This window comes from Oreochromis aureus, linkage group 3 (genome assembly GCF_013358895.1).
Source record: "Oreochromis aureus strain Israel breed Guangdong linkage group 3, ZZ_aureus, whole genome shotgun sequence".
Lineage (NCBI taxonomy): Eukaryota > Metazoa > Chordata > Actinopteri > Cichliformes > Cichlidae > Oreochromis > Oreochromis aureus.
Genome location: NC_052944.1, coordinates 54,032,152 through 54,057,741, shown reverse-complemented (window position 1 = coordinate 54,057,741; position 25,590 = coordinate 54,032,152). Strand labels below are relative to the sequence as shown.

Sequence of the window (25,590 nt, the reverse complement as noted above, 5' to 3'; positions counted from 1 at the left end):
TGCATGCAAACCACAATGCACTACCCCTCACTCTACATGTAAAGACACTTCAAAGATAACATGGACACCAGTGAGGCACTGCAACATAAAATTCTTCTTGTCGTTCTTATTATTATTTAAAGTAAGTTCGCTTTGTTAGAAAATGGTTGAAGTTTGGTTTGCACTTACATTTAAAATCTCTCAAAATACGACCTACTGTGACTTATTGAGGCGAAACCCAGAGGAGCTGAACACTGTAACCCAAGAACTAAATGAAATGATCTTCTTTGTTACCATAGAGTCACCAACACTAACTCAGCTCCTGACTTCTGCTCTGACACAGTTAAACCAAATCAGTGTAGAAAGTCAGATCATTATCTGTGGCTTTGCTGAGCTGTAGCTGTTGCTGCAGCATGAAATAAGACACCACTTATTTGTCCTAGATACTAGACCACATTTCAGTTAAAGACATGCTCAGTATCAAACTTTGCAGGTGTATTTCACTGATGACCACAAACCTGGTGCATATGTTTTCGAAAATAAGAGAGAGGCGACACTTTCAGATTAGCAGTTGACCACATTCATGTACTTGAATTGTTTATGAGCAAGTGCACATGCTTTACATTTAACTTTGAAATAACAGAGATAATGTTTTTATTACCATTTGAACTATAACAATAATAGACATGCACACCAAAAACCGATGCCAATGTATTACTTACTAATCAATTACAAAAACAATATGTGTTGGGTATAATGCATTATAAAGTATTCACATTGCCATAACCACATTCAATTTTTCAGTGTTTAGTTATGTAACACAATGCTGTACTAAAATCATTAATTACATAAAAATTAAATTATGTGACATTTTACTGTGTGTTTCATTTTTTGGCAATTTTACAGAGTAAAGAGAAAGTTACATAATAAGTATTGGGCAAATTAATTTCTCCAGAGTAATGAAATAACATGTTGAACTACTTTTAAGAAAAGTAACAAGTAATGTGTAATAGAATTATTTGTTTGACTAACAACTCCAACATTGCTGAAAAATCTGGGATACCTCATTTTTTTTTCTCTATTAAATGTCATTATGTCTTCAGTCAGCTCTCTTTCTGCAACCTGTAAGATATACAGGAACCTTCCCCCCAAAAAAGGCAGAAAACAAAAACAAAAAATGTCAAAACATGATGGCAACCATTTGCTTTTGTACACATTACACACCAATAATAACTTCTTTTCGTAGCTCCCAAAAAAGTATGAAAATTTTAATCATGAAACATTAGCTCTCCTATCATGACTTGTCTTTTATATTTACTACCCATCACATATGATCAGAATGGAGCACATAAGGCATCAATAATTACAAGTAGTCTCACCTTTGGGCTGAGTGTCACCCAGGTCTAACGTGTAGTAATTGGCTGTAGAATATAAAATATCTTCATCTGATGGAGAAACACAGTCAGAATGAGAGGAAATATGTAACATCACTGATAATGACCTTGTATTACTGCAGGGTCTTTACCTTACAATATACAGTGGCAGCTATTGTTGTGATATGTGCCTCATAGTTCTGTAATATCAGCTGCTCTTAACAATTTTTTTTCTTTTTCATTTATATTTTATTACTTTGTCATTGTGCTCGGCTAAAATATTATTTCCTGGCTCATGTTCAACATGTGAAACAGAGCAAAAATCTCAGATTCTGTCTTTCTTTGACTTCTCTCTTTTATTACTTTGTCTGGACGTGGTTGTCAAATCTCATAATTTATAATTGTATTCTGGTTTTTCTTTTCTTACAGACTAATGCATCCTGAGACAATTATAAAGATGATTAATTATGTAGTATTATTAGTCCAATGTACTGCTTCTTTGACAGACATACATACATACATACATACATACATACATACATACATACATACATACATACACTTTTGAAAGTTATCCATACAATATAATTATGTTATTTTCTTTACCTCTGTCCCAGTAACCTTTGCCAAAGTAATACAGTCCCACTATCCCCACCAACAGAGCAGTCAGTAAAATGATGGCAATGATCCATGGTGATGCAGCAGAGAAGAAATCTCTCCCTTCTTGGCGACTGTCTGCGTTAGTTGTGGAATTTACATTTTGAGAATGTAAACAATGGTTAAAATAATACTAAAAATATGAAGTAATAGAAAAAAATTAACCATCCAAATCCATTAAAATAAGTATTTCCAGTTACACTACAATGTTCTAAATGGCCAGGGAAGATTTAGTTATCTAAATCTACAAACAACAGTTTTACTAAAAAGAACATCAGCAGTAATCAATATGGCATATACTTATCTTAAAACATCTCAGTGTCTCACCTGTGACTTGCAGCCAGCTCTCTGGTGATTCTCCAGCTCCTGAGATGCTACACTTGTAAAGTGCTTCATCTGACTTGGAAACTTCCCGGATGGTCATGCTTCCTGTGGAGCTTCTATGGATAAGACGTCCATTTTTATAGAAATCAGCGGGCAAGTTGGTGGAAGCAGTTTTGTTTCTGCAGCTCAGAGTCACCGTTTCTTCCATTAACACAGGAACAGCAGGACTCTCCAGGATCACAGAACCATCTGAAACAGCATGCATTTGTTATTTATTATATATACATTTTAAATTAAATGACTCATTAAATATTCTTTCTGCAAACGTACCAGTGACAGACATATTAATTCTGTTGCTTCTTGTCCCTCCTCCAGTCTCATACCAGTACTCTCCACTGTTGTCTGTATAAACTGTTTTAATCATGCAGGATGATCCTGTTGGTGTTGTCTCATTACTTATGTTACATGATTTTATTTTCCCTTTGAATTTATGCACAACTTCACAATAATTGACTCCTTCACAGTGAAATGTTACTGTTTCATATTCAAAGAACTGCAATCTGTTTGGAACAATACGAAGAGAAATTGCATCTGAAACAGAGAAAAAGGAAAACTTTAGTTTAAAGTTTTACTACAAAAAATGCTGTTCTATACTTAAGGTGTCTGGTGATCAACCTGTCACCTGACTCCAACAGGCTCTCCTCTACACAGTCATTTAAAAAAATGCTTTGCTTTGAACATTACGGCTAACAAATGGATTTTCCTGTTTCAATGCAGCTACTGAAATAATGAAGAGTCCATTACTGCTAAAGAGACAGAGTGAAAATAGACAGTTTCTTAATGTAAAACTCATTGTTGCAGCCAGGAATGAACGGAAGTCGAACTGAGTTTTTTTTTTAGTGTTGCTATTTTCTTCTGAGTTTTCAATTCTGTCCCTATTAGCAGCAACCGGTCGACCAACCACATGAGGTCACATTCCATACTGACGGAAGATGACACTAAACATGTTTTTTGAATTTTGACTTGATCCACTTATTTTTTTTTAATCTAGTCGACAGTGTTACATCTACTAAAAAGAACATGGGCAGTAATTCATATGGCATCTATATCTCAGTGTCTCACCTGTGACTTGCAGCCAGCTCTCTGGTGATTCTCCAACTCCTGAGATGCTACACTTGTAAAGTCCTTCGTCTGACTTGGAAACTCTGTGGATGGTCATGTTTCCTGTGGAGCTACCAATTATGTGACGTCCATCTTTATAGAAATCAGCTTTGAAGTTGAAGGATGCAATTTTGTTTCTGCAGCTCAGAGTCAGAGTTTCTTCCATTAACACAGGAACAGCAGGACTCTCCAGGATCACAGGACCATCTGAAACAACAAGCATTTAATATTTATTTAATATTAACTTAAAATGATTCATTAAAATGAATAATTAAATATTAAATATTATTTCTGCAAAAGTACCAGTGACAGAGATGTTGATGCTGTTGCTTCTCGTCCCTCCTTCAGTTTCATACCAGTACTCTCCACTGTCGTCTGTATAAGCAGTTTTAATCTTGCAGGATGATCCTGTTGGTGTTCTCTTGTTTGTTTTGTTACATGATTTTATTTTCCCTTTTAATTTATGCACAACTTCACAATAATCAACTCCTTCACAGTAAAATGTTACTGCATCATATTCAAAGAACTGCAATCTGTTTGGATAAATACGAAGAGAAATTGCATCTGAAACAAAGAAAAAGGAAAGCTTTAAAGTTTTACTACTGAAACTGGTGTTCTAGACTTAAGCAAAGAAAGAATAAAAAGAGTAAATTAAAAAACCTGCATCACAATTCCTGTGATGATGAATCAAGAACAGAGAGCAGAAGAGGTTCACAAAAGAACAAGTTGTGCTGCTTCCTACTTTTTTGACTAAATTGCTGTCTCCTCTGAAATGTTTAATATTTTTCACATAGATGAGCAAACAGCTGGTACTCACTGACTTTCTGATCCTGTACACCCATCAGAGTCATGATGGTCATCACTGAAGAGAGATAAAGATTTACTAAGATACCTGTTGAATCCTACTACTAATAAATTCATTGTCACAAAAATGTTTTTGTCTTAAAGTAAAAAGAAACAAAAAACAAAGTCATGTGTTTTTACAGAATTATTAACTTAGCGTTTGTAGTAATGTGGAAATAGAGAAAGTACTCACACAGTATGATGCAGAAAGCTCTGATCTCCATGTCTCCTTGCCGCAGACTGAAGACTGACGTATAAAATCAGTTAGCAGAGGGCATCTACTAGAACAATTTTAATATTAATTGAATATTTTTATGACTTTATGCAATGACACAATATAATTTTACAGTTTCCAAAGAAGCTCAGTTGCTTTTGTGTTAAGCCAACCCTCACTGTTTCAGTTCACTGTCAGTGGGTGGAACAAAAAACCAGTTCAGACTAATGCTGTGTTTGATGCAGCTTGTAGACTGCTTCATGTTTCCTGTGCACAGTTTGGTGAACTGTGCTGAGATATGTCACAGAAGTAATGAACATTTGAAACATCTTTCAACGGTACTCAGCCCACTCAAGGAATTACCAAAGTCATTGAAGCTATTTTTCATCACAGGATAGTTAATATTGCTATAGATAAATAAATGCAATTCTGTTATTCACACATAGTTCAGGTTTACATTAATACAAGTCACACCTCCATTCAGGTATACTCAAAAAATGTTAGAGAGAGTGTGATGGTAAGCCACACATGGTAAGACTCACACCAGTAGTTCGTGTCACTACTCGTCCAATATATTATTTCATTATTAAATTAGCTCATTTTTCCATCACACCTTGCAATGTTTATATGAAGTGCACACATATCAATGCTGCAAGGTTAAATTATATTTTATGTTGTATTAATACCGATTTTTTTTGGTTTGAGATACCTGGTGGTTTGGCTTTGTTTTACTGGTTGCCAAAAGGTGTGGTAAAGGGTTGATTTGGGATTTGAAGTTCTCCTGAGAGCCTCAGTGGACTGAACCACATGCTTCATTGCCTGGAAGGTGTTTAGAGTTTATTTCATTGTTTTGTGTTGGTTGGTTATGTGGCAGTCATTTTGTCTTCTCTTCGTGTGTTATATAGTTTAGCTAAACCAGTAATAAAGTTCCCTGATATGTCAATTCAAGAGGTCAGTTTGGCTCTTGTATGTTTGAGATTTGTTTGTTGTTATTTTGAGTTTAGTTTATTGAGTTGACCTCTTTTATTTGTCTGTCCAAGCTTTGGATTTGTTAATCATTTTTTCACATTTGTGGGTAAATAAAAACTTTAATTTTTGAACTAAACACCTGTGTGCTCTATGCTGCTTTACTACTTGGTCCCTGACACAGAGCATCTATGCATGTTGAATGAGCACCACATCACAACAGCTAAACCATATCCTGTTATTCATTATCATTATGTAACCAAAACTCGCTGAGCGTTTGACTTTTGCTTTCACTCAGTTTTGACCAAACAAATGGAAAAAGGCACTTAATTTTCTTTGGCTTTGTTAAACAGCTTCTGCTGCAGCATGAAACAAGACGTCACTTATTATGTCTGGGTACTCGACCACAATTCAGCCAAAGACATGTTCAGTCTCAAACAGGTTTACTTCATTGCTGAACACAAACTTGGTTCTTCTATTTTGGGAAAGTAATATGACACCTTCTGAGCACTGGTTGACCACACTGAGTGCATTTGAAAGCTGCAGGAGCTCTTTTCTTGTAAAAGCATTCATATATGTATACAAGGACAAAGCAAATGAAACTGAAAGCAGATGATTAACTACACATGAAATACAATTAATTATACACAAGCACATCAAATCCAGCTGCACTGCTTTTAAATTGGAACAACTGTATTTAATTGGGTTACTACATTTAATTACATTAACCAGTCAATCTAAATCTCCACACTTATCTAAGGTTATGAGCTTTGGGTAGTGACTGAAAACAATAGATCAAGGATGTAACAGCTGTTGAAATGCTAGTGTTTCACCACCAGGCAGAGCTCTTGTAATGCTAATGCCATTAATGCATTTTATTTTTTATGTTTTTATTTTTATGTTTAACATGTTTAAAATGTTCCTATTTGTATACGGGATTAGTATACTGTTAATTTGACACATGCAAAATAATTGATTTAAGTAAGTTTAAGGTAAGGGCAGAGGTCACTTCTGTTTAGAAAAAAGGTCAGAGAAGCTGCTCATGGTGACTGTCTAACCGTGTGATTATCAAGCTAAGGAAGAAATAATAAGTCCTTAGTTTCCAAATACACTGGTTTGTCCACTGGTGTGTTTGTTTATATTTTGGGAATTTTATATTGTCATGTGTTTTAATGTTGAACTATAATGTATTGGACTACTGTGTGCACCATTTGTACGGTGTACCTGTGTATGTTAAGAGGAGCACAGTAAAAAGCAGTAAAAAAGAACTCTTGTGTCTCTCGTGTATGTGTACAAGCCGGCATAAAGGATATAAATGACGGAAATGAGCGTTCTCTGAAAGGTGGCTGACCTCTGCCTTAGAGAGGGAGAGGTCAGACTAGAGTCAAAGCAGGTTAGGTGGTTTGGGGATGTGATAAGGATGCCTCCTGGGTGAGGTGTTCCTGGCATTTCTGACAGACCCAGTTGGGGCAGACCCAGTACATGCTGGAGAGATTATATCTCTTGGCTAGTCTGGGAACGCCTTGGTGTTCCTCTGGACAAGCAGGAGGAGGTGGCTGGGAGGTCTGGCCTTGTCTGTTTAGAATGCTGCAACTTTGCCCTGAGTAAGTGGGAAAAGATGGATGGAAATTTCACCACATTAACTTTAATGAAGAAATAAATGCCTTTGATGAAGATACTTCATCTGATCCAGCCCTAACTATATGCCATTGCAAAAAGGTTTAAAGTTTTAAGCTAAAAAGTCTGAAGCTTAATCTTAAAGTAGAGATAGTGTATGCCCCACAAAAGAGGAGCCTGAAAATTGAAGGCTCTGCCTCCCATTGTACTTTTGATTCACTAAAATAAAATAGGTCCTGCTTATTTAAGACCTTGTATGTTAGGAGCAGAATTTTGAATTCAATTCTGGATTTAACAGGAAGCCAATGAAGGGAAGCCAATACAGGAGAAATATGCTTTCTTTCTACTCCCTGTCAGGACTCTTGCTGCAGCATTTTGAATTAACTTGGATCAACTTATGTAAAACATTATAATAAGAGAATCCCTCACAGTAAAACGTTATTGGCTCATAATCAAAGAACTGTGATCTGTTTTGAAAAACACAAAGAAAAACTGCATCTGAGTCAAAATAAAGATTCACTTTAGTTTTTTTGTTTTTGTTTTAATAACTGAAATGGGAGAGCAAACTAAATGAAATCACAGGGTAAAATAATAAATCTCAAATTGCATGAAATGATGTTCATGCAGTTTAACTAGCCAGTACTTACCAACTCTCTGATCGTGTGCACAACAGGATCATCACACTCATCACTGAAAAGACAAAAAAGTGCTAAACTTTAAAGCTACTGATAAATGTATTTGTTATTTGGCATTTTGTTATGGTTCCTCAACATGAAACTTTTTAAAAAAAAAACACAGCAATTTAAAAACTTTACTAACTTAAAGAGATTCCTTATATTTTAGTTTTAATCTGGGAATGAAGAAAGTACTCGGAGTAACTAGACTCCCACAACTCAACTCTCAGGTAACCTAATCAAAAGTTTCTTTATCAGGTCTAAATCTAAATCACTGTCTAATTAGTTTCACAGACAAATCTCTAGTCTCTCAGAAGGCTCAGATCTCTAAAACTCTCTCAGCTCTCCAGTAGAATTGCAGGTGCATATTAAGCAGGCTGACTCCTGAAGTAGCCCATCTGGCTCAGTTGGATGTCACACTTTGCCTCTCCTAAGTGTGAAATGGATACGAAGTTGCAGTACCAGCAGGAGGAGATTATATGTTTAAAACCAACACGTTCTTACTTACTAAGGGTGGTATGAATTACATTTCAGGCTCATTCTATATCAGAATATTATTAACCTAGATGTAAATGTGTTAGGAGTGTCTCTTAAATGTTTATTTTCATGTTGGCTTGAAATAAAATATTGCCCGTTGCTGGTACTGCAACTTCCTTACAAAGTGTGACAACGAGACAGTGGACCAGCATGTCTATTACATGATTTGCTGTGATATTAAGTTGCTCAGGCAGCAGATCTGGGATGTGGAAACACATGACAGTGGTGGTGTTTGCAGCATCTGATCAGTCACAAAGGCAGTGTTCTTCCACTCAAGAAATATCAGAGACATGATCGGATGGTGAGGTGGAAATTGTTTAAGTTTATTGCAAATCAAAGCAACATTAATTTTGTAGCTAGAACAGGTACACTTGCTGTGCCTTCTATGTTCTAGTAGCTAAAATAGCACTAAAGTAAAAGAGACGATGCAATGGATTAGAATCAAGTATACTATATAGGCTAGTATTATATTTTTCTAAATCACAAAATTAATACACAAACAAAAAAAACCCACAGTTTTAAGTTCCTTAAGTGATTTTGGCAATTTACACTGGTAAACTGAACCATCTTTGTAGTACAGAAATGCTCGAGGAGAACCCTGAAGTTACACAGATAAGTCAAACTCCTGTTGTACAGTCTGAGTCAGCTTGAAGGTGAATGGACACACCCACTTTAGAGGAGGAATGCAAATACACTTGATAGACAAAGGCAGATCTGCGCCTGGAGGACAAGGAGGGCCATAACAACAACAGGATACAAATGATGGAAAATTAATGCTTCCAGTGGGTCCCTTTGCATTGATGGCAGTATGTGTTCATTTCAAACCATCTCTGCCACCTGCAGTAAATCATGAACTTGGCAGCATTCACTTTCGTCAGGCAGAAAAACACTACATGCTTGTTGACCCTGAGTACAATTTTGACTATGATGAAGAATAATAAAAAATAAAGAATAATAACCATCTCATCTTATCTTTAGGAACAGCTGCAAATATATCAATCATGTTTTTTTAAGCTTTTTATTTTTTATTTATTTTTATTTTATTTTTAGCTCTTTATTTTTTTATCAATATTCAGCACATCGGCATATTAAAGTGTAGCAAGGCAGCCACTGCTAAAATTTTGCAGATCCAATTCCATTATAAATATCCCTTATCCATTTTCTTATCGATTCTCATTGGCTCCACTTTGACAGTCACCACCATCACTAAGCAGCATGTGGAAGACATTACATTTGCAAATGAGTTACCTGCTGTATGGTTAGATGGCTGTGTATGCTGGAGGTATTTCACATCTTTTTGGAGCTATTACTCAGAAAAATGTAATATTACACATTTAAAACACTTTTCTTAAAAGCAATGTGGTGCATTAGTGAATATAATATGCATTTGTCTGTAAAATAACCTGAAACATACTGTCTCATAATTACTATTTAACAATATAAACTTATAGGCTACAGTCCTACACACCAACACAAATCCCTATCCTAATGAGGACACACATATGATATTTGTCTTTGGTATTTAGTTATGAACACAAAGCCAGCAGTACAAAGCAAAGATGAAAACCAGCACAAAGTGATCACCACAATCTTTCTGTTTCAGAACCAAGAACAAGTGGAAATGGAAACTGGAGCCAGGCGGCCCATCCATTCTTTACTTGCTTAAGTTCACAGTCTGGCTGCTGGACTAGGGTAGGCATTCACTCAGCTTTAGTATCACTTTTATTTCTTGGCTAGCTAAGCATTGCATGCTGTCTGTATAGATTGTTGCAAAGAACCAAGTTATGTTAACATACTGCTTAATGCAGTTTTTTTGTCCAGTTTGCACTTCACCATTACGCTACTTATAATAGTAGTAAAAAGTGTCACTATTTTTCTCTCTGGGATATGAACTAAAATCAGCTGATTGTAGTGCAAGTGCAAGTTGAACTGATAAATGGGATCAGTAAGTAAACAAGGCATAGGAATACTGTTCTTTATTCCAATCTATGTAGCAGTCAGTGGGGTGACCTTGGGAAAGATCCTAATGCTTGACTTGGTCTGTGTTCATCAGAGTATGAATGTTAGATACAAAAACAGTGTTTGTGTGAATGGCTGGAAATAAAATAGAACCAGAATTATAATATTTTAATAATCCCTATGTGGGTTACAGTTGCTCCAAGACATTAACAGTAACAGAGTGAACTAATTCAATATTGCAATACATTAGAAAGTTTACAAAATATAGCTTCAATATATACAAATAGCTCAATTATAGACACAAAAATATTACAGAGGTTCATATTAGGCCAACGTATCACCATCATCCAGGTACATGGTTATAATACTCCAAATGTTGCTTAAATGGTAATAATTTCTTCATGAGGGGCAATTAGGGGAAATTGATTAGTGTTCAAAATGTCTATGACTACATTCATCAGTGAGAGGTATGAGTCTCTGCATCAATATAAATTGGATAATGAATACTTATTACTTATCACACATTTCTTCAATAAAGACATTTTTAAAATTGTAATTGTTTCCCTTTTTGTGTTGTTTTTTTTTTTTTTTTTTTTTTGTATTTTGCCTTTTGCAAAATGTTCTGTGTTGTCTCTCTTTTAACATGGGGAGTGCGGCACTACACTCAGGACCCCAACTTCACATGGTCTGGCTCTGGGGTGTCACCAACATCACAGCATTTTAACAACATTAATTGTCACTTAATTGTTATCTCTACATTTGAAATTGATAATGAAAATGCAAACAGAACTCCCAGAGTTTGATGCAGTGAGCGCTGACATGCACGAATTTCAGACCACAAATTTTGACCACTGCCAACAGTTTAAAAAAAAAAATCATATATATATATATATATATATATATCAATGCCTTTGGAGCAGAAGATCGCAAGTTCGATTCCTGCCTGGGGCGTCTGTATCCAGTAAGGGTCCTAAGGCTAGACCCCCTATGCTAAAGTGAGCCTACCGCAGACATGAGCGAGACAGATAAATATGAAGGCATGCCGGCTCGGACGTCGCCCGGATCAACAAGGTCCGCGTCAGGTGTTGAGGAACCAGGGCACCCTGACGACAAGTGGGCTACTGGAACAAGAAGGCATCGGTGGGCAAGAGACGAAAACAGGGCGTTGTTGGAATGCTACTACGCAAGTAACCCTGGCGGAAGGGGTTACATGAATAGGATGAGGGACCTATGGATTCTTCGATACCCAACATCCACAATGACGGCGAAACAACTAGTAGCTCAGTGTTCCAACATTCGAAAGAAGGACTGCTCTCACAGCTAGAGATTGACGAGGTACAACATAAATGCTACGGCAAGGAGGAGTCAGGACGCCAGGTCAGGGGGAGATATCATCACCCCACCGAGATTGGGTACATAGCCCCAAGTGCGATAGGAGAAGGATCGTTGAGTGCGAGAGGAACTGACCTGAAAGATAGGATCATGGCCAAGCTTGAAACCTGGACCCCCCTAGCCGGTTACCAAGATTACGTGAAGTACCCTCAGAAGGTCTGCTAGATGATGTCAATGCAGCACTACGGATGATACCTACAACCACGATTACCGACACTAACAAGCTGATCTACACTACGGCAGCAGTGATCAGTGAGATGCTTGGCTACAAGTTGAACAGCCACAAGGGGCAGTACCCTCCATGGAGAAGGAGGCTAGAGGGCAAGATCAAAAAGTAGCACGAAGGAGGTTAGCCAACTAACGGAGTTGCAGAAAGGCGCGACAAAGAAGGTGCATAAGAAATACAGCAAGCTGTCCATACCTGAGGCCTTGGAAACTGCCAAGCAAAGACTCACAGCCTTGGCCAGCCGCTTGAGGAGGTACACCAGAGAGATAGAAGGCAGGAGAATAAACCAGCTGTTCTCCACAGAACCAGCAAAGGTGTACTCTCAGTGGCAAGGAACAATAACAGAACAGCACCACCAAGGCTGGAGACGGAGCAATACTGGAAGAGCATATGGGAGAAGGACGCAACCCATAACGGCAATGCTCAGTGGCTAGTGGATCTGAGGGCAGACCATAGCGACCTCCTGAACAGGGTCCAGTAACCATCACAGTGGCAGACATCCAAGAAAGGGTCTCCAGTATGAAGAGTTGGACAGCACCAGGGCCCGACATGGTTCACGCCTACTGGCTGAAGAAGCTGACTGCACTCCACGAGCGTCTGGCAGCACAAATGAACCAGCTGCTAGTTAACGAGAGACACCGGAATGGCTAACCGAAGGTCGGACGGTCCTGATCCCCAAGGACCCCAAGAAGGGACCGGTCCCATCCAACTACCGACCAATTACCTGCCTCAGTACTACATGGAAGCTCCTGTCAGGCATCATATCGGCTAAGATGAACAGGCACATGGGTCAATACATGAGCGGGGCACAGAAAGGGATTGGCAAGAATACCAGAGGCGCAAAACACCAGCTACTGGTAGACAGAACAGTCAGCCGAGACTGCAAGACCAGACTGACCAACCTGTGCACAGCCTGGATTGATTACAAGAAGGCCTATGACTCAATGCCCCACAGCTGGATACTGGAATGCCTAGAATTGTACAAGATCAACAGGACCCTAAGGGCCTTCATCAGGAACTCAATGGGAATGTGGCACACAACACTAGAGGCCAACTCCAAGCCCATAGCACAAGTCACCATCAAGTGCGGGATCTACCAAGGAGATGCTCTGTCCCCACTGCTGTTCTGCATAGGCCTGAACCCCTCAGTGAGATCATTAACAAGACTGGCTACGGATACCGACTACGGAACGGAGGCGGTTGTCAGCCACCTCCTGTACATGGATGACATCAAGCTGTATGCCAAGAGTGAACGAGACATCGATTCACTGATACACACTACCAGGCTATACAGCAATGACATTGGAATGTCATTCGGGCTGGAGAAGTGTAGTCGGATGGTAACAAAGAGAGGGAAGGTAGTCAGAACTGAGGGGATTGAACTACCAGAAGGCAACATTGCAGACATAGAGGACAGTTACAAGTACCTGGGGATCCCACAGGCGAATGGGAACGATGAAGAGGCCGCTAGGAAAGCTGCAACCACCAAGTACCTGCAGAGGGTCAGGCAAGTCCTGAGGAGTCAGCTGAACGGTAAGAACAAGATCCGGGCCATCAACACCTCACGCCCTGCCCGTGATCAGGTACCCTGCTGGGGTAATAGGCTGGCCAAAGGAGGAGATAGAAGCCACTGACATCAAGACAAGAAAGCTCCTTACCATGCATGGAGGGTTTCACCCCAAGTCTAGCACCCTGAGGTTGTACGCTAAGCGGAAGGAAGGGGCCGGGGACTGGTGAGTGTCAGCACCACAGTCCAGGATGAGACAAGAAACATCCACGAATACATCACGAAGATGGCCCCAACTGACAGCGTGCTCAGTGAATACCTCAGGCAGCAGAAACCCAAGAAAGAGGAGGAAGGCGAGGAACCATCATGGAAGGACAGGCCCCTGCACGGTATGTACCACCGGCAGATAGAGGAGGTGGCTGATATACAGAAATCCTACCAGTGGCTGGACAAAGCTGGACTGAAAGACAGCACAGAGGCACTAATCATGGCAGCACAAGAACAAGCTCTGAGTACAAGATCCATAGAGGCTGGGGTCTATCACACCAGGCAAGACCCCAGGTGCAGGCTGTGTAAAGATGCCCCAGAGACAATCCAGCACATAACAGCAGGGTGCAAAATGCTAGCAGGCAAGGCATACATGGGCGCCATAACCAAGTGGCCGGCATAGTGTACAGGAACATCTGTGCGAGTATAACCTGGAAGTCCCGAGGTCAAAATGGGAGATGCCCCCAAGGGTGGTGGAGAATGACCGAGCTAAGATCCTGTGGGACTTCCAGATGCAGACGGACAAAATGGTGGTGGCTAACCAACCGGACATAGTGGTGGTAGACAAACAGAAGAAGACGGCTGTAGTGATCGATGTAGCAGTTCGAATGACAGCAATATCAGGAAGAAGGAACACGAGAAGCTGGAGAAATACCAAGGGCTCAGAGAAGAGCTCGAGAGGATGTGGAGGGTGAAGGTGACGGTGGTCCCCGTGGTAATCGGAGCACTAGGTGCGGTGACTCCCAAGCTAGGCGAGTGGCTCCAGCAGATCCCGGGAACAACATCGGAGATCTCTGTCCAGAAGAGCGCAGTCCTGGGAACAGCTAAGATACTGCGCAGGACCCTCAAGCTCCCAGGCCTCTGGTAGAGGACCCGAGCTTGAAGGATAAACCGCCCGCAGGGGCGCGCTGGGTGTTTTTTTTATATGTATGGACAGCTGGATAGCGTAGTGGTTAGACTACACGCCTTTGGAGCAGAAGATCGCAAGTTCGATTCCTGCCTGGGGCGTCTGTATCCAGTAAGGGTCCTAAGGCTAGACCCCCTATGCTAAAGTGAGCCTACCGCAGACATGAGCGAGACAGATAAATATGAAGGCATGCCGGCTCGGACGTCGCCCGGATCAACAAGGTCCGCGTCAGGTGTTGAGGAACCAGGGCACCCTGACGACAAGTGGGCTACTGGAACAAGAAGGCATCGGTGGGCAAGAGACGAAAACAGGGCGTTGTTGGAATGCTACTACGCAAGTAACCCTGCCGGAAGGGGTTATATGAATAGGATGAGGGACCTATGGATTCTTCGATACCCAACATCCACAATGACGGCGAAACAACTAGTAGCTCAGTGTTCCAACATTCGAAAGAAGGGACTGCTCTCACAGCTAGAGATTGACGAGGTACAACATAAATGCTACGGCAAGGAGGAGTCAGGGACGCCAGGTCAGGGGAGATATCATCACCCCACCCGAGATTGGGTACATAGCCCCAAGTGCGATAGGAGAAGGATCGTTGAGTGCGAGAGGAACTGACCTGAAAGATAGGATCATGGCCAAGCTTGAAACCTGGACCCCCCCTAGCCGGTTACCAAGATTACGTGAAGTACCCTCAGAAGGTCTGCTAGATGATGTTAATGCAGCACTACGGATGATACCTACAACCACGATTACCGACACTAACAAGCTGATCTACACTACGGCAGCAGTGATCAGTGAGATGCTTGGCTACAAGTTGAACAGCCACAAGGGGCAGTACCCTCCATGGAGAAGGAGGCTAGAGGGCAAGATCAAAGTAGCACGAAGGGAGGTTAGCCAACTAACGGAGTTGCAGAAAGGCGCGACAAAGAAGGTGCATAAGAAATACAGCAAGCTGTCCATACCTGAGGCCTTGAAACTGCCAAGCAAAGACTCACAGCCTTGGCCAGCCGCTTGAGGAGGTACACCAGAGAGATAGAAGGCAGGAGAATAAACCAGCTGTTCTCCACAGAACCAGCAAAGGTGTACTCTCAGTGGCAAGGGAACAATAAAGAGAACAGCACCACCAAGGCTGGAGACGGAGCAATACTGGAAGAGCATATGGGAGAAGGACGCAACCCATAACGGCAATGCTCAGTGGCTAGTGGATCTGAAGGCAGACCATAGCGACCTCCCTGAACAGGGTCCAGTAACTATCACAGTGGCAGACATCCAAGAAAGGGTCTCCAGTATGAAGAGTTGGACAGCACCAGGGCCCGACATGGTTCACGCCTACTGGCTGAAGAAGCTGACTGCACTCCACAGGCGTCTGGCAGCACAAATGAACCAGCTGCTAGTTAACGAGAGACACCCGAATGGCTAACCGAAGGTCGGACGGTCCTGATCCCCAAGGACCCCAAGAAGGACCGGTCCCATCCAACTACCGACCAATAACCTGCCTCAGTACTACATGGAAGCTCCTGTCAGGCATCATATCGGCTAAGATGAACAGGCACATGGGTCAATACATGAGCGGGGCACAGAAAGGATTGGCAAGAATACCAGAGGCGCAAAACACCAGCTACTGGTAGACAGAACAGTCAGCCGAGACTGCAAGACCAGACTGACCAACCTGTGCACAGCCTGGATTGATTACAAGAAGGCCTATGACTCAATGCCCCACAGCTGGATACTGGAATGCCTAGAATTGTACAAGATCAACAGGACCCTAAGAGCCTTCATCAGGAACTCAATGGGAATGTGGCACACAACACTAGAGGCCAACTCAAGCCCATAGCACAAGTCACCATCAAGTGCGGGATCTACCAAGGAGATGCTCTGTCCCCACTGCTGTTCTGCATAGGCCTGAACCCCTCAGTGAGATCATTAACAAGACTGGCTACGGATACCGACTACGGAGCGGAGCGGTTGTCAGCCACCTCCTGTACATGGATGACATCAAGCTGTATGCCAAGAGTGAAGCGAGACATCGATTCACTGATACACACTACCAGGCTATACAGCAATGACATTGGAATGTCATTCGGGCTGGAAAAGTGTAGTCGGATGGTAACAAAGAGAGGGAAGGTAGTCAGAACTGAGGGGATTGAACTACCAGAAGGCAACATTGCAGACATAGAGGACAGTTACAAGTACCTGGGGATCCCACAGGCGAATGGGAACGATGAAGAGGCCGCTAGGAAAGCTGCAACCACCAAGTACCTGCAGAGGGTCAGGCAAGTCCTGAGGAGTCAGCTGAACGGTAAGAACAAGATCCGGGCCATCAACACCTCACGCCCTGCCCGTGATCAGGTACCCTGCTGGGGTAATAGGCTGGCCAAAGGAGGAGATAGAAGCCACTGACATCAAGACAAGAAAGCTCCTTACCATGCATGGAGGGTTTCACCCCAAGTCTAGCACCCTGAGGTTATACGCTAAGCGGAAGGAAGGGGCCGGGGACTGGTGAGTGTCAGCACCACAGTCCAGGATGAGACAAGAAACATCCACGAATACATCACGAAGATGGCCCCAACTGACAGCGTGCTCAGTGAATACCTCAGGCAGCAGAAACCCAAGAAAGAGGAGGAAGGCGAGGAACCATCATGGAAGGACAGGCCCCTGCACGGTATGTACCACCGGCAGATAGAGGAGGTGGCTGATATCCAGAAATCCTACCAGTGGCTGGACAAAGCTGGACTGAAAGACAGCACAGAGGCACTAATCATGGCAGCACAAGAACAAGCTCTGAGTACAAGATCCATAGAGGCTGGGGTCTATCACACCAGGCAAGACCCCAGGTGCAGGCTGTGTAAAGATGCCCTGAGACAATCCAGCACATAACAGCAGGGTGCAAGATGCTAGCAGGCAAGGCATACATGGAGCGCCATAACCAAGTGGCCGGCATAGTGTACAGGAACATCTGTGCCGAGTATAACCTGGAAGTCCCAAGGTCAAAATGGGAGATGCCCCCAAGGGTGATGGAGAATGACCGAGCTAAGATCCTGTGGGACTTCCAGATGCAGACGGACAAAATGGTGGTGGCTAACCAACCGGACATAGTGGTGGTAGACAAACAGAAGAAGACGGCTGTAGTGATCGATGTAGCGGTTCGAATGACAGCAATATCAGGAAGAAGGAACACGAGAAGCTGGAGAAATACCAAGGGCTCAGAGAAGAGCTCGAGAGGATGTGGAGGGTGAAGGTAACGGTGGTCCCCGTGGTAATCGGAGCACTAGGTGCGGTGACTCCCAAGCTAGGCGAGTGGCTCCAGCAGATCCCGGGAACAACATCGGAGATCTCTGTCCAGAAGAGCGCAGTCCTGGGAACAGCTAAGATACTGCATGAGGACCCTCAAGCTCCCAGGCCTCTGGTAGAGGACCCGAGCTTGAAGGATAAACCGCCCGCAGGGGCGTGCTGGGTGTTATGTGTATATATATATATATGTATATATATAGATATAAACACTCCTAACCACTCTGTGTCTAAGCAGTCACAGCACATGATGTATCTGCTTCTAAAAGCTTAAAAATAGAGTGCGAGGTAAAGTAAAGTAATGAGGTACATCTTTCTATTGTCTATTTGTGCTACTTGTAATCATTCCTGTCACTGCCTGCAGTAATATGACATTTACATTTACATGAGACTGAACTTGAGTTAGTTTTTGTGACTCTGAATTTCCCAGTGTTAAGAAGTCCCACCACCACCAGCAGCAGAGCCACCATCACCATGGTGGACACGGTCCGTAAGATGAGGTAGATATGACAGCTGGCCTCTGAGAACGGGTCTGTCTCAGTGTCTGTGTGATGAGTTTTCAAGTGATCGACTGGAGAGATGATAGAAATTAATCAAGTATATGTCGTCACCTTGGTTATTTACCTTGGATCTCCATTTAATATTGCTAAATTCAAGGGCTGAAAAGTTGCCAGAGATGCATTTCCTCCAATATCCACTAGAGGACAAAGTTAGTTAATCCCCATGAGTTAGACTAAAATTTCTGCTGATTTTGTCTGACAGAATAGAAATAACTTAAGTGTCTTTATAGCATGACATGACTTACCAAATACAGTTGTAATACTACTGGCATTAAAAGGGAGAAAAAAGACTTCCTCATTGTCTCACCTGTGGTACTGAGCCAGCTCTCTGGTGATTCCCCAGCTCCCGAGATGCTGCACTTGTAATATCCTTCATCAGACTTTGAAACTCTGTGAATGGTCATGTTTTGTGTGGAGTTGGTGCTGATGTGGAGTCCATCTTTATAGAAATCAGTTGTGAAGTTGAAGGAAGTCGTCTTGTTTCTGCAGCCCAGGGCTACATCTTCTCCCTCCATCAAAGGGACAGCAGGACTCTCCAGGATCACAGAACCAGCTAAGTAACATGAGATTTAGGTTGATATTAAATGTAATAAAAATGAATCACAAAATACTGTCTCACTGCCAACACACCAGTGACAGAGATCTTGATACTGTTGCTTCTGATCCCTCCTTCAGTCTCATACCAGTACTTCCCACTGTCATCACGATAAACATTTGTGATGGTGCAGGATGATCCTGTCGGTGTTCTCTTGTTAGTTTTCGGACATGTTTTTATTTTCCCTTTGACTTTATGCACAACTTCACAATAATCAACCCCCTCACAGTAAAATGTCACTGCTTCATATTCAAAGAACTGTAATCTGTTTGGAAAGATATGAAGAGAAGCTGCATCTAGATGAAGAAAAGGAGACAGATGCAGTTTACTGATGAATTCAAAAACGTCTGGAGTTACTCTTACAGTAAAACAAATGGAAAGCATAACAGCAAATAAAATCTTCATCATGACTGGATAAGAGCATAACCGGATCATAACATAACATAATCGGCTATTATCTTCCCGGGATTAAACCCCGAATCTGGGGTGAGAACGACAAGACATGCAGTACAGGGCCCAAAGTTGAACGCCAGCCTGTGACACTGTACTCTGAGCTAAACTGGCAAACTCTTTTGTACTTCTTCTAAACTGCCTACTGCTTCAAACTAAAAATGAAAATAATGGTCATATCAGTGAGAAACAGATTATACTCACCAGCTTTCTGAGAATGTGGGCAGAGCAGGACCATGATGATCATTACTGATAAGCCAGAAACACAAATATAAATTAGTATATTCACTTTTCAAACTGGTTGAATCTTGCGGCTAAAAATCGTATTTGTTACATCTCTAATGTGCCACCAAAAGGGTCCTGAGTATGTTAGCTTCAAAATATTACAACATTTTCACGTTACCAACGTCTTTATAGTTTAGCTTTAATGTATAAATGGAGACAGTACTCACACAGTCTGATGCAGAGAGCTCTGACCTCCATGATGTCTTGCTGCAGACCGACATACTCTCTTTGTGTGACTAATTTGAAAAAACTCTAAATAGTTTTCGGAGAACAAGATGTGGTGTTGTGGCAGGTCACCTGACACAAAGACAGTCTGATGCTGCTTTTAGTGAAACTTGTATTGTTTAACCTTGTTCTTATACTTGGATTAAAGAAAGCAGAAGAATAATGAACCCATTGCTGCTCTATTTAATCAAACAGTTACTCTACATTTTGAATACAAAATTATTCTACTGCAGAAGATAAAAACAATGCTTTATAGTGAAGACACACATTTCAGTGCAAACTTGCCATCTTATGCTGTGTTTAGCAGGAAGAGTTGTGGACCCAATATGAGGGAGTCAAAGGCTGAACTGAACTTATAATCAGCTTTATTCGAATAATTAACTTAAGTTAAATGTATATTATAGCATATTTATATTATTTTTATATTATAAGTTATAAGTTAAATTTCAATAATTTAACTGGCAAGAACTCGGAGATCCAAAGAGGCAAAATATGGAGCAAGAACGAGATTGTAACACTGGATGGAGAGAGAGAAAGAAAGACCATGTATATGCAAGAGGGAATCAAGGCAGAGGGAAAACACCTGAACATGTGCACACGACAAAAGACTGTCACTCACTCACTCTCCACCAAAATAATGGGGAGTGAGTGAGGGACAAACAGCATGACAGAAACCGGACAGATACACAGAGACATGAATGGGAAACCGGCGAACAAGACAAAACAAGGTGACAAGACAGACTTTACAGTGAGATACAACTAACTGACACAGGAGATGCTGGGGAGGACAAACAGAGTCAAGACCAAGACAAACAGGACGCGAAAGAGAACAGACTAAATAAATAAGTAACTAAGAACTAGAAATACACATGATTAAACTACAAGCAGAAGGAAACTAAACAATACCAAATAAAGAATAAGACACATAGCTCAGCACAATAATAAACAAAGTCCAAAAAGACAAAAACACTGGGTCATTAGGACCATTAGAGTTCCAAACAAAGAACAAGTAGTTTAGGGGGCTGGCCACGTAGCCAGTGGCCTACACAGAGCAGTTCAGGAGGTTGGCCGTGTGGCCAGCAGCGCAGAGCACTGTCATTGGGTTCTAAGACTGGCTAAACACCAGCTGTCCCCACCCGAGAAGCGGGTATGGGTGGAGGGATGGGCCTGCTCCTTGCTAGCCTCAGCATAGGTGTCATTGCTAATGGACAGTCTCACACACAGAACGAGTCCTGGTAAGCAGAAAGGTGACAGTTTATTTAGAAAAAGGGTAAACCACAGTGATATACATATCTATCTATCTATCTATCTATATATATATATACACAGCTAGGGTCCAGGGGGAAGAGGGAAGGAAATCCACACACAGCACAATCACCACCACTCCTCTTCAGCCACTCTCATCCAGATCTCGACTCACGCTGCCGTACACAGAAATCACACGGGAGCGTCCACCACCAGGTCTGGGGAAATCTGTATAGAGAGGGCACAGGTTAGTTACACAGGTGAGTAAACAAAGAGCGATTTCTAAGAATGAGGTGGGAGAACAAACATGGGAAGTTCAACGTTCCTGCAACTAACTGCTCCGTGCCACAGCATTAAATAGTTACAGAGGTCCCCAGACTGATCATTAATAGGTGGTGGCAATCAGCACAGGTGCGCGGGCCAAGAGCAAGAGCCCATAACGAGCTGACAGGCAGAGGTGCCGAATTGGAAGCAGACTGGGAAGCAACCTGCACCTCTGCCTCTTTGAAAATACAGAATGGGAAGTACACAAAGCAGACTGTGGAACACAAGAAAATTCAGACAAATAATCAGACAAGTAGCATTCATTTTAATACTGTCTCTGGCAGAAAAGCACTGCTTCCTTCTCCCATCACTCGTAAACAAGACCCCGAGATACTTAAACTCATCCATTTGGGACTGACCCGAAGTGGGCAATCCACCTTTTTCCAGCTGAGGACCATGGCCTCAGATTTGGAGGTACGGATGTGGTCCTGATGAAGCCAACAGGACCACATCATCTGCAAAAAGCAGAGATGAGATCCTGAGACCACCGAAGTGAAAGCCCTCCGCCACTTGGCTACGCCTAGAAATTCTGTCCATAAAAATTATGAACAGAATCTGTGACAAAGGGCAGCCCTGGCGGAGCCCATCACCCACCAGGAACAAGTCTGACTTATTGCCGGCTATGCGGACCAAGCTCCTGCAACGGTCATATATGGACTGAATAGCCAGTAACAATGGGCCAGTCACCCCATACTCCCAGAGCACCTCCCACAGGACCCCCCGAGGGACACGGTCGAATGCCTTCTCCAAGTCCACAAAACACATGTAGACTGGTTGATCAAACTCCCATGCACCCTCAATTATACTCGAGAGGATAAAGAGCTGGTCCAGTGTTCCGCGACCAGGACAAAAACCGCATTGTTCCTCCTGTATCTGAGGTTCAACTAACGGATGGACTCTCCTCTCCAGCACCCTGGCATAGACGTCCCGAGGTAGGCTGAGGAGTGTGAATCCCCTGTAGTTGAAACACACCCTCCGGGGGCCACCACCCTGGTCTGCCAGTCCAGGGGTACTGCCCCTGATCTTCACGCAACATTACAGAGACGTGTCAACCAAGACAGCCCTACAATGTCCTTGTCTGGGGGCTTTTGCCCCGTGGTTGGGTCTCCCATGGCAAATTGGTCCTGGGTGAGGGACCAGACAAAGAGCGATTCAGAAGACCCCTATGAAAAGACAATCGAGGGAACAGTTCACCCTGCCCGGGGCCCCGCCCTGCGTCTGGTGGCTGGGCCTTAGTCCATGGGGCCTGGCCGGGAACATGGAACAAAGCCAATAAAAATATCCTACACATTGAAAATTATCACTAAAATCTCCAAATGTATAAATAATTACATATACAAACAGAGATGCAGGTCATAGCAACAAGAAAACTAATTATAATTGCCTGCTTGTCAATTTAGAGAGAAGTTCTAAAACGTTTTATAAAATACCTTTCTTCTTCCTGTTTTTTTTTCTTATAACAGCATACATTTCTCTGACTGGATTCTCAATAGTGGCTGCTGTGGAAACTGTAAAATAATAAAAGTTAGCAAAATATATGAAAACAGGCACTGACTCTTACTTAGCTTAATAAATAGTCTATAGCTTCAGCCTATCAAAAAATAAATGAATTAAAAAATAAACTCAGCATAACTTCAATACAATATCCAAATAATCAATAAGAGCATTTCTATTTCAAATTATATATCTTCTAGTTTCCTTCAGTTTCACGGTATAATGACAATACTGCCACTGTGTTTGTGTTTTGACCTGTTTGATCGTCGGGGGAGCCTGAACCATTGACTGTTGTTGATGGACAGGAGAAAGGAAAAAAAAAAACAACAACAAAAAAAAACTGTATCAACACAGCCATCGAGAAAGAAGACTTTTTCAAACGTTATGCACCAACTAAACTTAACCACAATAAATGTAATCCATGTAAAAACATTTAGGTAGCAGCAATTGTTTTCTTTTTTTTGTTTTTTTTACCTCTCTTCCAGCAACATTTGCCCAAGTGATACAGTCCCACCACCAACATCAGTGAACCGAATACAGTTGTGGAAATGATCCAAGGTGTGGCATCACAGGTGGAAGGTCTTGTATCATTGCAAATGTCTGGATTAGTTGCTAAATGTTTAAAATTAAGCGGAAGATAAAATGTTAATTCAAGCTTCTTCATACTGAGATGATGTTTAAAACGTTACATATCCGGCATTAAAAGCTTCTAAAAACCTGAGGGACGGACAATCAGACAACACAACAGGAAGGTTATAAAGGCTTCAAATCACCTCTGACACTGAGCCAGCTCTCTGATGATTCTCCAACTCCTGAAATGCTGCACTTGTAAAGTCCTTCATCAGACTTGGAAACTCTGTGGATGGTCATGTTTCCTGTGGAGCTATTATGGACGGGATGTCCATATTTATAGAAATCAGTTGTGAAGTTGGAAGAAGCCGTCTTGTTTCTGCACCACAGAGTCACATTTCCTTCCTCTATTACAGGAATGGCAGGACTCTCCAGGATCACAGAACCAACTGTATAACACAAGTCTGTGATTCACGTGATATTAAAATCATTTAAAATCACAAAACATTGTTACCGTATGTGTAAACATACCAGTGACAGTGATGTTGATTTTGTTGCTTCTGTTCCCTCCTTCAGTCTCACACCAGTACTCCCCACTGTCCTCTGGATAAACATTTGAAATGGTGCAGTATGATCCTGTTGGTGTTTTCATGTTAGCTTTGCTACATGATTCTATTTTCCCTTTGAATTTATGAACAACTTGACAATAAAGGACCCCATCACAGTAAAATGTTACTGCTTCATATTCAAAGAACTGCAGTCTGTTTGGACTGATTCGAAAGGACACTGCATCTGAGAAAAGAACAAAAGAAAAGACTCATTGATGAGCTTTACCTAAATATAGAGAAAACAACATTTCAGGAAAAAAGGAAAATGAACTGAAAATGTGCACCATAACTCTTTATGTACATGATCACAGAAGAATACTTTTTTCCTACTTTTAATATATTTGGTCCACATATATATAATATATTAAACAACATCCATATCAACAAGCATTTTTTTTGATACTTGCCAACTTTCTGACCATGTGCACAAAGGACCACAAGAGTCATAACTGAAGAGACAAAATAGAGATAGATTATACAAATTATTGAGGCCTACAGTGCAATAATAATAACATCTCAGGATGGCACAACTAAATTAGAAAATATTTTCTGAAATTTAAAAAAAAGAAAAGTATTACATCTAAAGCTCATTATTAAATTTACTAAACTATTTATAATTTAGCTCTAATGTAGAAAAAGAATAAAGTACTTACAGAGTTTGATGCACAGAGCTCTGACCTCCATGATGTCTTGCTGCTCACTATGTGCACACCTGACAAACGTTAAGTCAGTGAGCAGGGGTGTTTCCTGTGTGGCTTCTTTCTGCAGCTGAAGCGATGCTAAACATTTAAAAATAGTATTTGAATGAGCTATGTTACATTAAAGTTACCCGCAGTTTCAGATCACTGCCAAAGCGGAGAAAACAAACTGCTGCTTTTAATACAACTTGTAGTCATTGCATATCTATCATGTCTGCCTTCTTAGTTTCATGCATCAGCATGTTAACACATGGTTGTTATTGTGACAGTGCTGTTCCTGTTATTGATTAATGGGCAAAAACAATCCTCTTGTTCAGGTCCTCATTCACAGCTCCTCCTATCCATTAGGATTAAAGGATTCCACCTGTTTGGAACCTTAAGGTGATCTTCTTCCAAGACGGAGGCCCTCTCCCTTCTCCCAGAAGGTCGTTGGGAGGTAATGAATACAGTGAATAATAAACAAATCCTCACCATTTATATCACTGTTGTTATTTGTCATTTCACCCCTACTGTTTCTCTCCATCAGATGAAGATGGGCTGTACTCTAGACCCATTTTCTACAGCTTAAGCATCATTGACACTCTAATTTCAGTCACATTTTGGTCAGCTACTGACTGGCCTGGAGAGGTCAAATGGACAGCA

General features: G+C 41.6%; 2 protein-coding genes across 2 annotated transcripts; both read right to left on the bottom strand.

The window, feature by feature from the left end:
* Positions 1-610: 610 nt before the first annotated feature.
* LOC120433940 (Fc receptor-like protein 3) lies at positions 611-19,986 on the bottom strand. Its single transcript, XM_039601075.1, has 12 exons — positions 19,952-19,986; positions 19,704-19,748; positions 19,106-19,345; positions 18,762-19,007; positions 18,280-18,465; positions 3,798-3,947; positions 3,456-3,701; positions 2,664-2,924; positions 2,337-2,582; positions 1,959-2,087; positions 1,359-1,424; positions 611-1,120 (listed from the first exon to the last, which is right to left on the bottom strand). The coding sequence occupies exons 1-12, from the start codon at positions 19,980-19,982 to the stop codon at positions 1,083-1,085; spliced, it is 1,884 nt and encodes a 627-aa protein (XP_039457009.1). The 5' UTR covers positions 19,983-19,986; the 3' UTR covers positions 611-1,082.
* Positions 19,987-20,557: 571 nt separating this feature from the next.
* Positions 20,558-24,417, bottom strand: LOC120436048 (low affinity immunoglobulin gamma Fc region receptor II-a-like). Its single transcript, XM_039606348.1, has 6 exons — positions 24,174-24,417; positions 23,846-24,091; positions 23,547-23,684; positions 23,328-23,360; positions 23,009-23,086; positions 20,558-21,482 (listed from the first exon to the last, which is right to left on the bottom strand). The coding sequence occupies exons 1-6, from the start codon at positions 24,292-24,294 to the stop codon at positions 21,400-21,402; spliced, it is 699 nt and encodes a 232-aa protein (XP_039462282.1). The 5' UTR covers positions 24,295-24,417; the 3' UTR covers positions 20,558-21,399.
* Positions 24,418-25,590: the final 1,173 nt, after the last annotated feature.

Excerpts from the sequence above, each read along its gene's own strand:
- LOC120433940 (XM_039601075.1), bottom strand. The coding sequence starts at position 19,982 with ATGGAGGTCAGAGCTCTCTGCATCAGACTGT. Across the intron at positions 18,466-18,761 it reads GAGCTGGCTCAGTACCACAG|TCGATCACTTGAAAACTCAT; the intron begins GTGAGACAATGA and ends TCATCTCTCCAG. Across the intron at positions 1,121-1,358 it reads GGGTGACACTCAGCCCAAAG|GTTCCTGTATATCTTACAGG; the intron begins GTGAGACTACTT and ends TTTGGGGGGAAG.
- LOC120436048 (XM_039606348.1), bottom strand. The coding sequence starts at position 24,294 with ATGAAAACACCAACAGGATCATACTGCACCATTTCAAATGTTTATCCA. Across the intron at positions 23,685-23,845 it reads GAGCTGGCTCAGTGTCAGAG|CAACTAATCCAGACATTTGC; the intron begins GTGATTTGAAGC and ends TTAAACATTTAG. Across the intron at positions 23,087-23,327 it reads CTCCCCCGACGATCAAACAG|TTTCCACAGCAGCCACTATT; the intron begins GTCAAAACACAA and ends ATTATTTTACAG.